Raw genomic sequence first — 14,652 nt, 5'->3', positions numbered from 1 at the left:
GTTCTAACTGTTGCTTCTTGACCTGCACACAGATTTCTCAGCAGGCAGGTAAGGTGGTCTGATATTCCCATCTCTTTAAGAATTCTCCAAAATAAGAATTTTCCACAGTTTGTTGTGATCCACATAGTCACAGGCTTTAGCGTAGTCAATGAAGCAGGAGTAGATGTTTTTCTGGAATTCTCCTGCTTTTTCTATGACCCAATGGATGTTGGCAATTTGACATCTGATTCCTCTGCCTTTTCTAAATCCAGCTTGTATAAGTTCTCAGTTCATGTACTGTTGAAGCCTAGCTTGGAGGATTTTGAGCATGACCTTGCTAGCATGACAAATGAGTGCAATTGTGTGGTAGTGTTCACATTCTTTGGTATTGCCCTTCTTTGGGACTGGAATGAAAACTGAAAACCGACCTTCTCCGGTCCTGTGGCCACTGCTGAGTTTTTCAAATTTACTGGCATTTTGAGTGAAGCACTTTCACAGCATCATCTTTTAGGTTTGGAAATAGCTCACCTGGAATTCTATCACCTCCACTGGCTTTGTTCATAGTGATGCTTCCTAAGGCCCACTTGACTTTGGACTCCAGGATATCTGGCTCTAGGTGAGTGATCATACCATCATGGTTATCTGGGTCTTTAAGATCTTTTTTGTATAGTTTTTCCTGTGTATTCTTGCCACCTCTTCTTAATATCTTCTGCTTCTGTTAGGTCCACACCATTTCTGTCCTTTATCGAGCCCATCTTTGCATGAAATGTTCCCTTGGTATCTCTAATTTTCTTGAAGAGATCTCTAGTCTTTCCCATTATATTGTTTTCCCCTATTTCTTTGCATTGACCACTGAGGAAGGCTTTCTTATCTCTCCTTGCTATTCTTTGGAACTCTGCATTCAGATGGGTATATCTTTCCTTTTCTCCTTTGCCTTCGCTTCTCTTCTTTTCACAGCTATTTGTAAGGCCTCCTCAGACAAGTATTTTGCCTTTTTGCATTTCTTTTTCTTGGGGATGGTTTTGATCACCATCTCTTTTACAATGTTATGAACCTCCATCCATAGTTCTTCAGGCACTCTGTCTATCAGATCTAATCCCTTGAATCTACATGATCCAGCAATTTCACTTCTGGGTACTTAATGAAGAAGATTGAAAGTAAGAGCTTGAAGAGATATTTGTAGAGTCGTGTTCCCAACAGCATTATTGACAGTAGCCAAAAGGTGGAAGCAACCCAGTGTCTATGGATTGGTGAATAGATAAAATGTGCTCCATCCATCCAGTGGAATGTTATTTAAAATTTCAAAAGAGCATTCTGAGACCTGCTACATCATGGATGAAATGAGGACAGTATGGTCAGTGAAATCAAACAGTCACAAACAGACAGCTACTGTATGACTCCACTTGCATGAGTTGCCTAGAGGAGCCAGATTCCTAGAGACAGAAAGTAAGGATGGTGGGGGCATGGGCTGGGGGAGAGAAGGAGGGTTATTGTCTAATGGGGACAGAGTTTCAGTTTGGGGAGATGATGAAGTTCTGGGGATGGATGGTGGGGATGGTTGCACAACAAGGTGAAAGTGCTTCATGTCACTGAACTGTGCACTTAAAAATGGTTCAGATGGTAAACTCGATGCTAAGTGTATTTGATCCCGATGAAAAAGAACAAGCCTGAGAAAGCTTCCAACATACATGCTGATGTTGGAAGATGTCACAAGAAAGAAAGGAGGACATGTGTGATGGTGGCAGCACAGGGAAGCTGGTTCTGGGCAGCAGGATGAGCATCACTTTCTCTGTTGCATATTACCATGTCCTTCTGGAACTAGAATTGTGCGCAACTGGGACCTGAACCTGGGGCAACCTGGATTCCTCTGGAGGGTTCCAGAAGCCCATACACAGCCATGCTCTGCTCTTGCTCCTCCTCCTGGCCAGTGGGGCTGAGACCTTTCGCATCTGTGCCTTCAATGCGCAGCGGCTGACACTTGCCAAGGTGGCCAAGGAACCTGTGCTCGACACCTTAGTGAAGGTCAGTTCATTCCTGCAGGGAAGCTGGGCCCCTGAGGACCATGACCCAAAACCCCTAGCCCTGTCTCACCAGGGGCATGTCCCAGAGAAGAGGGGGACATCAGGAGACATGGTGTGGCAATGTGGAGCAGCACCTTCCTTCACTGTCGTCCTCAGTCTCCTCCTCTGTAAAATGGGTGCGGTGTTGATGGCAATGGCATTCCATCTTCTCCCAGGGCTTTTCTAGCCTCACAGCCCTCTTGGGGCTGCAGCCAGCGTGTTATGACACTCATGGCCACGCCACTGCCCAGTCCCCAGAGAGACCATCCTTCTGCCTGGGCAGCTAGCCCTGAGCAGGACTAGCCTTCCTGATTTCCTGCAGATCCTGGCTCGCTGTGACATCACGGTGCTACAGGAGGTGGTGGACTCTTCTGACAGTGCCATCCCCCTCTTGCTTCGAGAACTCAATCGGTGAGGAGGGCTCTGTGGGTCTTAACAGAGGGCCCCCCCACCGAGAGCCTCAGGGTCGCTGACCCCAGGTCCCCTTTCCTGGCAGATTTGGTGACTCTGGGCCCTACGCCTCCCACAGCAGCCTCCTGCTGGGGCGCAGCACATACAAGGAGAAGTACGTGTATCTCTACCGGTGAGCACAGACGGAGACCGAGGCGGCCTGGATGCTTGGTGCCGTGTAGTAGCCCCAAGGGTGGCCCTCACCTTCACATTGTACTTCTCATCAGAGGTTTTATCCTGGGGTCTTCCTGTGCTCTACCCCAGACAGCTTTGGTGCCCATGTTTCCCTCCAGAAGGACACCTTCCTTCCCCAAGCATAGATGTGGGCACCCCATGCCTCCCCCCTGCAGAAGCCACTGGGGCTCAGGGTGAGAGTGGCCCCCTCTTTGGGAGTGACTGGTTGCAGCTCCTGGGAAGAGACTCCCTGGGGACCTGTCTTGAGTCCTGGGCAGATGCAGTTTCTGGAAACAGCCCTCAATCCCTGGGAGGACAGCCTGAGGGGGTCAGGATTGAGAGGGCAAGGGTGGCAGTCAGAGATGGAGACTTGCTCCTCTATATAGATGAAATTATAATATCTAGAACTCACTCCAAAATGATGGGGGAACAGAGCCCTGCCCATATACCAGCCCCGCTCCTAATCTCAGAGTGGAAATTGATCTGAGTGTCCATCAGCCAATGAACAGGTAAATGAAAGGTGGTCTCTCCACACAGTGGAGTATCATTTGGCCTAAGAAGGGAGGAAGTCTCAGCCAGGCTGCAGCCCGGATGAAGCTGGGACACATGTGCTAAGGGAAAGAACCAGTCACAGGATACTATGTATTATTTGATTCCATTCGCATGACGTGTTCAGCAGAGATGGAAAACAGATCAGGGGCTGAAAGGGAGGGGAATGGAGAATGCTCATGAGTGATGTTTCTTTGGCCTGCTAAGAATATTCTGAAATTGATTGTGGTGATGGTTGCACAGCTTTGTGCATTGCCACTGAACTGTGCATGTTAAACAAGGTAACTTTATGGTAAGTGAATTCTAGCTCAATCTAAAAGAAGTTCTAGAAAGAAGGGCTGGAAGGCTGTGCTTCCATGAAATAGAGCTGCTGGTGGTGGGCCCCCCTCCCTGAGTGCCAGCTCTGATGTGGGCACTTGCAGGCCAAGAACAGTGACATGGGGCCACCGCTTCTTGTCCCTGGTCCACCAGGTCACATGAGGCAGAGGTCCGTGACTCCTACATATACGACGATCAGGATGATCTCTTTACCCGGGAGCCCTTTGTGTGCTGGTTCTCTTTACGCAGCAAGGGTAAGAGGAGGGGGTAGAAGGGTGGTCCCGCTATGGGGGAGCAGGAAGTGGAGTCTGGAGGGTTCTGCCAGGGCGAGGGGGGGTGCTTGGTCACCCAGCAGGGACTGGGCCGGGGAGGGCCAGGAGTGGCTGGGAGCCCTGCGTCCCTGGGGTCTTGCAGTTCTTCCCAGCCTTGTGCTGGTCCCGCTGCACACCACTCCAAAGGCCGTGGAGACGGAGCTGAATGCCCTGTATGACGTGTTTCTGGATGCTTCCAGGCGCTGGCAGACCAAGGTATGGCTGGGCCGATTCTGTGGGAGGGAAGAGGGCCAGGGCAGCCAGGAGGCTGGGCCTGACAGCTGCCTGCATCTCCAGGATGTGATCCTGCTCGGGGACTTCAATGCTGACTGTGCATCACTGACCAAAAAGCGCCTGGACGACCTAGTTCTTCGGACTCAGGCTGGCTTCCACTGGGCCATCGCTGACGGCGTGGACACTACGGTGCGGGCCAGCACCCACTGCACCTACGATCGCATCGTGCTCCATGGGGAGCACCTCCAGAGCCTGCTGCGTGGCGCGGCCGCCTTCGACTTCCCCCAGAGCTTTGGGCTCACTGAGCAGGAGGTAAAGCAGTGGTGAGGCTGCAATGGGCTCCCCGGGAAGCCCCTTGGGCCTGAGACTGATGCTTTGTCTCCCCGCTGCCTGCCCCCAGGCTCTCAACATCAGTGACCACTACCCTGTGGAGGTGGACCTGGCGCTGAGCCGGGCAGTGCACGGGGTCCAGCCCCCCTGCCTGGACACTCTGTGGCTGTCACTGCTGCTGCCCCTCCTGGCCCCCCAGCTGGGCCTGGTGGCCTGAAGCCACCTGTATGTGCTGCCCCAAAGTGAGGACTGTCCTGTCTTCTGGACTCAAAGCCCTGCCCTGCTCCCAGCCTGCTCTGGTGCCACCCCTCTGTGTGCCTTCGCTTTGGGTGTGTCCCCTGGTCAGGCCTTTGCCTGCCTGGCATCAGAAGGTAGAAAAGGCAGGTGGGCCCCTGGGGCTGGACCCATGCTACTTGTCCCCCGGGTAGTGTCAAGAATGAGGACAAAAGACTGGGTTAGGGGGTGAGGGGGCTCAGTAGAGGTGATCTTGGCTCAAGGGTAGGGCTCAGAGAAGGGAATTGCAACAGATCAAAGGATTTTATCCTGACAAAACCATCCACTCCAAGAACAGAAAGCCAGATGACACAGACATTACATGTGTGTAGCAGACATGCCAAAAGATCATCTTTAACATACACAAGACTCCTAGGAAACAGTATTAAGACCCCAGGAGATACAAGGGTAGAGATCAGCAATTTATACACAGACATACACATGTAAGAAAACAGCAAGTGGTCAAACTCATTGTAACTTAACCAGATGCCGTAACACCTCTGGTCAAGTCCATGTTCAGAACCACAATGCAATTTGGCCCCTACCACTCAGGGTGTGGTCAAGCACTGCTTACAAGAGGCTGGTCACCAAGGCTATAGATGCACAAAAACTATCTATAGAAACCAGTGTAACCATTATAGATATTTTGTAAATGTGTGGTCCTATGGGGGTAAAGACTTCCCTGGTGGCTCAGATAGTAAAGCTGCCTACAATGTGGGAGACCTGGGTTCAATCCCTGGGTTGGGAAGATCTCCTGGAGAAGGAAATGACAACCCACTTCAGTATTCTTGCCTGGAAAATCCCATGGATGGAGGAGCCTGGTAGGCTACAGTCCATGGGGTCGCAGAGACACGACTGAGCAACTTCACTTCACTTCATGGGGGTAAAAGGACACACAGCAAAAGTCAACTAAATTACCCCATTTAGTGTGTTGTCAGCACAGAGCTCTTCCCCACCTCCCTTTTCCAGAAAACAGACCTCATTAAATATCTGGACATCAGAGCTATTGTACTGTGAATTATCTGTGATCTAGAAACATCTACTTGAGGTACAAGGGTGGCTCAGCTGGTCAAGAATCCGCCTGCAATGAGACCTGGGTTTGATCCCTGGGTTGGGAAAATCCCCTGGAGGAGGCAACCCCCTCCAGTATTCTTGCCTAGGAGATCCCATGGACAGAGGAGCCTGGCAGGGTACAGCCTCCAAGGTCGCAAGAGTCAGACTCAACTTAGAGACTAAACACTTCCACCATAGCAACTTGATGTCAGGTGTGGTGGCCCTGGGAATGAAGTCCTATAAGGGGTGGTGGGCTAGGCTTAGAATGGGGAAGGGTAACAAGGCTTCTCAGCAACTCTAAACCCAGGAAAAGGTGGTTAGGCCCAGGACAGATGTTAACTCTAAGGTTAAGTGTATCACCCCACCTCCAGGGCTGTGTCTGGTGAGGTTCCACAACAGCCTGAGGCCAACATTAGACCACAAGCCCTTTGCCATCATCCAGGGTGTGAGCTTCTCGGTGCTCCACATATAGGTGGGGGGACTTAAGAACCTACTGCCTGGGGTCAAGGCATGTACCTCACTGGCCCTACTGTCAACTGGCCAGCTTGTCAGTCTTCTTCTGAAATGACAGCAACCCTTGGGGCTTCCAGTTCCCCACCCACCATGAATCCAGATGCAAAGACAGATGGACAGGAAATAGCATTTATTGGTGAACATGATTAAGGAGGGGACAGCGCTGATGCTCATGAGTGCAGGGCCCGCCATTTGTCCAGGGGACCACGATTAGGGATGTATTTGACCCCACAGCCATCTGGGATGAGTCGCTTTTCTGCCACCATGTTCTCAAATTCATCCGCATTGAATTTGGTAAATCCCCACTTCTTAGAGATGTGGATCTAGAGAGAGACAGAAACAACTGAGTCACAGGCCCTGAGGCCAGGAGTAGAGAAAGGGGAGACCAAGGCTGCAAGGAGACCAAGCTCCTTACCTTCTGGCGGCCAGGGAACTTGAACTTGGCCCGGCGGAGGGCTTCAATCACATGTTCCTTGTTCTGCAGCTTGGTGCGGATGGACATTATGACCTGGCCAATGTGGACCCTTGCCACTGTGCCCTGGGGCTTTCCAAAGGCACCGCGCATACCTGTCTGGAGTCTAGATTGGGAAACAGCAGGCCAGTCATGAATGCCCACTAGGAAGAGTTGTCTCCAAGGTCCCTTAGGGCAACCTGTACAGGCAACAGGTTGCATACACTACCAAGGAGCTTGCTATTTGCAGCCATTGCACACTGGGCCCCCATGGGGAAAAGAGCACAGTCGGCTTAATTGGCTGCAAAGAAAAGAGAACCAAAAAACAGACTAGCTAGAGTCCGTGCAAGGTGCCATTGGGCTCCTCTGAAAGACCTATGGCCACCCCAGCAACCTGCTTGCTTGCAGGTTATGTCATCAGGTGCAAAGAGAAGCTATTCCCACATGAGCAACTTGTTGCCCAGAGCCATGATGCCTTTTGAGCTTCTTTCTGGGACTCTGGGTTGTTCAGTGTCCACTGAGGTCCACTTACTAGCCCTTTGGCCTGGCTTTGCTGTGGGTCAATCTCTGTGGGGCCACTTCTCTGCCCTGGTCGATGAAAACCATCAAGCCCCAAGTAGAGGTCTCAGGATCCAGCTCACCTATCAGCTCCAGCGCAAGACAACATCTTGTTGATGCGGATGACATGGAAGGGGTGGAGCCGCACTCGGATGTGAAAACCATCTTTGCCACAGCTTTTCACCATGTACTTGTTGGCACAAATACGGGCAGCCTCCAGGGCTACGGGAAGACAAAATGCCACAGAAGCATTTACCATGGCTCTCTGTCTTGGTGGGATGAGTTTAACAAAGAGGCTAATGATTGGGCACTTGTGATTAATAAGCTGGTCATTTCAGTGCAGTGACTTCCAGGTTTGGCTGGGGGTACACACACAAGGAACCGGGCAGCATTGACAAGGAAGCCTGCCTCACCTTCAGAGGAGAGCTGCTCATACTCATCTGACACCATGTGGCCACAGAGTGGGAACTCATCCACTTTGGCCTTCTTACGTCCCAAGTCGAAGATGCGAATCTTAGCATCTGGGGAAAAAAAGACAACCTTGCTGAGTGTGGGAGTTCCATAAGCAACTAGGTCATTGGGCCCAAACCAGTTTGGGAGCTTTGCGCCTACTTACCAGGGACACCTCGGCAGAAGCGGGACTTTGGGTACGGCTTGTTCTTACAATACCGGTAACTGCAAGGAAGACGACCCAGGTTAGCGAGGGTTCATAAAGGAGCTCTACAACATGCACGTTGAAAGCTTGACACATGTTAATCTCCCAGCTTGGTCTCCTTTACCGGAAATGGGCGCTAAAGCAAGATGTGGCCAAAACTCAAGTCACCTATGACAGGGGATTAAAAAATAATACCACCTTCGACCCTGTTGTTTTAAACGCTCACATTCTGAAACACACTTTCTCGGTTTAAATATAAAATAGCACAGTTCAAGCCATCCACCTAAATGGACCTTGGAGCACGTGGCATTAAGTTCGCCTCCAAGCCATGTGAAGGGCTCCCGGCGCCCCCTGCAGGGCCGAGGCAGCTGAAACCACTTTTCCGGGACTGCCCTTGGCATCCGAGGCGCCCACATCGCACGTCGCCTGGAAATAAGACGGGAATGGTACACCGAGGCCTCGAGAGGAAACTAAGCTAGCGCATTTTCAAGTCCAGAGGGCGGGATGCAAGGTAGACATCGCTTGTACCCCTACACTGGGGCCATCGTATGCAAAATTGGGTCAATCCACCACTACAACAAAATAGAAGACCTCAAGTGACCTGTAATGTCTCAAGGAATACGCAGAGTCCATCCCCAGGACAGAAAAGCCGCACCAGGGAGACCCCACCCCACTGTTGCTTTTAACGGTTAAATAGCCCTCCCTCTCGCTTCCCAGCAGCGAAAAAGCATGGAGTAGCACTCACCACCGGGCGGGGCGGCGGCCCATGGCGACACCAGAATCTTCAGTGGCTACAATGAAACAAAGTCGGAAAAGAAGTCGAACACAGGTATTAAACTAGCAGACAGAAATGGCAAGGACAGCCATAACCAGAGGCCGCGACTACTTACCGTGCCAAAGGGAAAGAGGCGCTCCCACGCCTGCGCAGGTCTTATATAGGCAGCCTATCTTCACGCATAGGAACCATAGAGTCCAGGCTAGGGCGCGTAGACGCTCTATCAGACTTCCGGACCATAGATGTAGCGATGCTCTGCGCCTGCGTGCGGTGGGAGCTGAGCACATGCGCAGACCGAGAAGGCGGCTGGGCTCCCAACCGCGGGCGGCCAGCTGGCGAATGGGGTTTCGCCACATCGGCGCGAGAACCCAGCTTCCGGCTGGCCATCTTGGGCATAGAGCTCTTGCCCGAGGCTTTGCCGTAACTGTGAAAGACGTTATGTTCCTAGAGCTGAAAGTACCTTCAAGTCGGGGTTCACGGCGGCCGCGCGCATGTTCCCGCATCGCAGAGCCTGGGACAAGCCTCCACCTTCCCCGGCGCCCCGGAGCCCGGCAGAGATGCGCCCGGCTGGAGGCTCAGCCTGCATTCCTTTGTCGACCAGGAGACCGAGGGGGAAGCCCGCCCCTGCCCCCGCGCCCCCTCAAGTGAGGAGTGTTGAACCCACTTGTCCGCGAGCAGTACCCAAGTCCCCCTTCTCTGAAAACCCAGGGCGGGGGCGAGGGAGGGGTCCAGCGCCGACCCCAGGTGGTCTGCGCCTTCCTGCGAGAAAGGCCAAGGAAAAGCCGCCACCGAGATCCAGAGCTCAGGAAACCCCACCTGAGCACCGTTAGGCCTACCCTGTCCCTTGCAAGAAATGAGACGTTCTCCGCAGGGTGCCTTGGAGAAGGGGAAAGGAAGCTGGTGATTCCCCCTCAGATGGCAAAGGAACACTGTCAGTCCTGGGCTGCACCCCAGTCCTGGCCTCTGAGAGCTGCCTTGTTCGGTACTCCTCGGAGCTTCCACACTCCCAGGGCCCAGAATCTGGTACTCACCGCCCCCCCCCGCCCCCGCCCCAAAACACACACACCCCTGATGCAGTTCTTTCTGTTCCCTGCCCACTGAATTCCAGCACCTCCTGAGTGTGCCTTTGAAATGTTTACAGATAAAGCACGGATCCTTACCCCACCAACCCAAGGATAGTATCCAGAGAAGTGTGCAAAGCTAATGCTCCTACCATCAGGGATCTAAACGTCCACCAGAGGTGCCCAGCCTTCTAGAGGTGAGGACCACAGGAAAGTAAGGAAGTCCTGAAGGCGTCCCCATGTCGCTTGACAGATGTGACACATCTCTTCTCCAGGACAGCCTGTCACTTTAGTGCATGGGTCCTCTAGGAAGGCGTGGGAAGATTTGCTGTGTGCACTTCCAGCTGTGGCACGGGGTCTTTCTCAGGGAACACGATCTCTCATTCCATCCAGAGGCCTTATCTCTGGAAATGGGGTGAGATATGACTATCCGTGGGGGCAGCTCAACTCAGGTTTTTGGCTCCGAGAACTAGAACATTTAGGGTTGTACAGTATACATCAGGCAGAGCTGGATCAGCTGTTGACACTGTTCACTTACTCATGTCTGAATCTTTGCAAACCCATGGGATGCAGCATGCCAGGCTCCTCTGTCCTCTGCTGTCTCTGAGAGTTTGCTCAAACTCATGTTCACTGAGTCAGTGATGCTATCCAACCATCTCATTCTCTGTCACCCACTTCTGCCCTCGGTTTTTCCAACATCAGGGTCTTTTCTAATGAGTTGGCTCTTCGCATCAGGAGAAATGATTGGAGCTTCGGTTTCAGCATCACTCCTTCCAGTTAATAGTCAGGAGTGATTTCGTTTAGGATTGACTGGTTGGGTCTCCTTGGAGTCCAAGGAATGCTGAAGAGTCTTCTCCAGCACAGTTCAAAAGCATCAGTTGTTCGGTGCTCAGGCTTCTTTATGGTCCACTCTCACATCCATACATGACTACTGGAAAAACTATAGCTTTGACAATATGGACTTTTGTCACAAAGTGATGTCTCTGCTTTTTAATATGCTGTCTAGGTTTGTCATAGCTTCCTTTCCAAGGAGCAAATGTCTCTTAATTTCATGGCTGCAGTCACCATCTGCAGTGATTTAGAGCCCACGAAAATAAAGTCTGTCACTATTTCCAATGTATCCCATCTATTTGCCATGAAGTGATGGAACTGGATGCCATTAATTTTGCTTTTTGAATGATGAGTTTTAAGCCAGCTTTTTCACTCTCTTTCACATTCATGAAGAGGCTCTTTAGTTCCTCTTGGCTTTCTGACATAAGGGTGGTGTCATCTGCATATATGAAGTTATTGATATTTCTCCTGGCAATCGTGATTCCAGTTTGTGCTTCACCAGCCAGGCATTTCACATGAAGTACTCTGCATAGATGTTAAATAAGCAGGGTGACAATATACAGCCTTGATGTACTCCTTTCCCAATTTGGAAGCAGTCTGTTTTTCCATGTCTGCTTCTAAGGCAGGTAAGGTGATCTGGTATTCCCATCTCTTTAACAATTTTCTACAATTTGTTGTGATCCACACAAAGGCTTTAGCATAGGCAATAAAGCAGAAGTAGGTGTTTTTCTGGAATTCTCTTGCTTTTTCGATGATCCAGCGGATGTTCACAATTTGATCTCTGGTTCCTCTGCCTTTTCTAAATCCAGCTTGAACATCTGGAAGTTTTCAGTTCACGTGCTGTTGAAGCCTAGCTTGGAGAATTTTGAGCATTACTTTGCTAGTGTGTGAGATGAATGAAATTGTGCAGTAGGTTGACCATTCTTTGGCATTGGAATGAAAACTGACCTTTTGCAGTGCTATGGCCACTGCTAAGTTTTCCACATTTGCTGACATATTGAATGCAACACTTTCACAGCATCATCTTTTAGGACTTGAAATAGCTTAGCTGGAATTCCATCACCTCCACTAGCTTTGTTCATAGTGATGCTTCCTAAGGTCCACTTCACTTTGCATTCCAGGATGTCTGGCTCTAGGAGAGTGATTGCATCATCTATGCTTATCTGAGTCATTAAGACCTGTTTTGTATAGTTATTCTATGTATTCCTGCCACCACTTCTTAACCTTTTCTGCTTCTGTCAGGTCAATACTGCCTCTGTCCTTTATTGTGCCCACATTTGCATGAAATGTTCCCTTGGTATCTCTGATTTTCTTGAAGAGATCTCTAGTCTTTCCTGTTCTATTGTTTTCCTCTGTTTCTTTGCATTGATCACTGAGGAAGGCTTTCTTATCTCTCCTTGCTGTTCTTTGGAACTCTGCATTCAGATGGGTTTATCTTTCCTTTTCTCCTTTGCCTTTTGTTTCTCTTTTTTTCTCAGCTATTTGTAAGGCCTCCTCAGACAACCATTTTGGATTTGTGCATTTCTTTTTCTTGGGGACGGCCTTGATCACCACCTCCTGGACAATGTCCCAAACCTCCGTCCATAGTTCTTCAGGCACTCTATCAGATCTAATCCTTTGAATCTGTTTGTCACTTACACTGTATAATTGTAGGATTTTATTTTGGTCATACCTGAATGGTCTAGTAGTTTTCCATACTTTCTTTAATTTAAGTCTGAATTTTGCAAAAAGGAGTTCGTGATCTGAGCCACAGTCAGCTCCAGTCTTGTTTCTGCTAACTGTATAGAGCTTCTCTATCTTCGGCTGCAAAGAATACAATCAACATGATTTCCGTTTTGACCATCTGATGATATCCATGTGTAGAATTGTCTCTTGTGTTGTTGGAAGAGGGTGTTTGTTATGACCAGTGTGTTCTCTTGGAAAAAATATATACTCAGTCTGATTTCAGTATTGACCATCTGGAGCAGGGTGCCCAACTATTTCTTCCCTAGAGGCACTGTGGTCTTTCAGAGTCCTGCTCCAATGGCTGTGTCAGTGCCTCACAGAAGAGAGCTGATTTCTCTCTCCCTAAGCTTTTGGATATGTGCAAAATGAAGCAGGGCAAAGGCTAACAGAGTTTTGCCAAGAGAACACTGGTCATAGCAAAAACCCTCTTGCAACAACACCAGAGATGACTATACCCATGGATATCAACAGATGTCAATAATGAAATCGGATTTATTATATCCTTTGTAGCCAAAGATAGAGAAGCTCTATACAGTCAGCAGAAACAAGACCGGGTGCTGACTGTGGCTCAGATCTGAACTCCTTATTGCCAAATTCAGACTTAAATTGAAGAAAGTAGGGAAAACCACTAGACCATTCAGGTATGACCTAAATCAAATCTTTTACAATTATACAGTACAAGTGACAAATAGATTCAAGGGGTTAGATCTGATAGAGTGCCTGAAGAACTATGGACAGAGGTTCAGGATATTGTACAGTAGGTGGTGATTGAGACCATCCCCAAGAAAAAGAAATGCACAAAGGCAAAATGTGTGTCTGAGGAGGCCTTACAAATAGTTGTGAAAAGAAGAGAAGTGAAAGGAAAGATAAACCCATCTGAATGCAGAGTTCGAAAAAATAGCAAGGAGAGGTAAGAAAGCCTTCCTCAGTATCACTGCAAGGAAACAGAGGAAAGCGATAGGATGGGAAAGACTAGAGATCTCTTCAAGAAAATCAGAGATACCAAGGGAACATTTCATGCAAATGTGGGCACAATAAAGGACAGAGGCAGTATGGACCTAACAGAAGCAGAAGACATTAAGAAGAGGTGGTATGAATACACAGAAGAACTATACAAAAAAGGTCTTAATGATCCAGATAGCATGATGATGTGATCACTCACCTAGAGCCAGACATCCTGGAGTGCAAAGTGAAGTGGGCCTTAGGAAGCATCACTATGAACAAAGCTAGTGGAGATGATGGAATTCCAGCTGAGCTATTTCAAATCCTAAAAGATGATGCTGTGAAAGTGCTGTAAATGATGCTGCATTCAATGTGCCAGCAAATGTGGAAAACTCAGCAGGGCTGCAGCACTGCAAAAGGTCAGTTTTCATTCCAATGCCAAAGAAAGGCAATGCCAAAGAATGTTCAACCTACTGCACAATGTCATTCATCTCACACACTAGCAAAGTAATGCTCAAAATTCTCCAAGCTAGGCTTCAACAGCATGTGAACTGAAAACTTCCAGATGTTCAAGCTGGATTTAGAAAAGGCAGAGGAACCAGAGATCAAATTGCTAACGTCCACTGGATCATTGAAAAAGCAAGAGAATTCCAGAAAAACATCTACTTCTGCTTTATTGCCTACACTAAAGCCTTTGACTGTGTGGATCACAACAAATTGTGAAAATTTTTCAAAGAGATGGGGATACCAGACCACATTACCTGCCTCATGAGAAATCTGTATGCAGTTCAAGAAGCAACAGTTAAAACCAGACATGGAACAATGGACTGGTTCCAAATAGGAAAAGGATTATATTGTCAATATCCAGCATCAAGGCTGTATATTTTCACCCTGATTATTTAATTTCTATGGAGAGTACATCAAGCGAAATGCCAGGCTGGATGAAGCAGAAGCTGGAATCAAGATTGCTGGGAGAAATATCAGTAACTTCAAATATGCAGATGACACCACCCTTATGGCAGAAGGCGAAGAGGAACTGAAAAACCTCTTGTTGAAAGTGAAAAAGCTGGTTAAAACTCAACATTCAAAAAGCAGCCATCATGGCATCTAGTCCCAAGACTTTATGGCAAACAGATGGGGAAGCAATGGAAACAGTGACAGAATTTATTTTGGAAGGCTCCAAAATCACTACAGATTGTGACTGCAGCCATGAAATTCAAAGATGATTGCACCTTGGAAGAAAAACTATAACAAACCTAGACAACATATTATAAAGCAGAGACGCTACTTTGCCAACAAAGGTCCATCTAGTCAAAGCTATGGTTTTTGCAGTAATCATGTATGGATGTGAGAGTTGGACCATAAAGAAGGCTGAGCACTGAAGAATTGATGCTTTTGAACTGTGGTATT

The 14,652-nt window shown here is 48.9% G+C and overlaps 2 protein-coding genes and 1 non-coding gene across 3 annotated transcripts; 1 reads left to right on the top strand and 2 right to left on the bottom strand.

Moving 5' to 3' along the window:
- Positions 1-1,824: 1,824 nt before the first annotated feature.
- DNASE1L1 (deoxyribonuclease 1 like 1) lies at positions 1,825-5,680 on the top strand (the record flags this gene model as incomplete). The annotated part of the gene is made up of 7 exons (XM_040265602.1): positions 1,825-2,001; positions 2,362-2,450; positions 2,536-2,622; positions 3,684-3,784; positions 3,945-4,057; positions 4,139-4,387; positions 4,476-5,680. Coding segments are annotated over 7 exons (963 nt in total), but the record flags the coding sequence as incomplete, so codon positions are not given.
- A 677-nt stretch (positions 5,681-6,357) lies between these two features.
- Positions 6,358-8,811, bottom strand: RPL10 (ribosomal protein L10). Its single transcript, XM_040265584.1, has 6 exons — positions 8,654-8,811; positions 7,870-7,928; positions 7,667-7,774; positions 7,337-7,475; positions 6,660-6,822; positions 6,358-6,567 (listed from the first exon to the last, which is right to left on the bottom strand). The coding sequence occupies exons 1-6, from the start codon at positions 8,674-8,676 to the stop codon at positions 6,415-6,417; spliced, it is 645 nt and encodes a 214-aa protein (XP_040121518.1). The 5' UTR covers positions 8,677-8,811; the 3' UTR covers positions 6,358-6,414.
- On the bottom strand, positions 6,868-7,002 carry LOC120882687. Its single transcript, XR_005725548.1, has one exon. It is a non-coding gene; the product is annotated as a small nucleolar RNA SNORA70 (small nucleolar RNA).
- Positions 8,812-14,652: the final 5,841 nt, after the last annotated feature.

The sequence above is a fragment of the Oryx dammah genome, unplaced genomic scaffold (assembly GCF_014754425.2).
Source record: "Oryx dammah isolate SB20612 unplaced genomic scaffold, SCBI_Odam_1.1 HiC_scaffold_23, whole genome shotgun sequence".
Taxonomy (NCBI): domain Eukaryota; kingdom Metazoa; phylum Chordata; class Mammalia; order Artiodactyla; family Bovidae; genus Oryx; species Oryx dammah.
The sequence above is the reverse complement of the archived record's forward strand: the minus strand, read 5'-3'. Positions and strand labels throughout refer to the sequence as shown.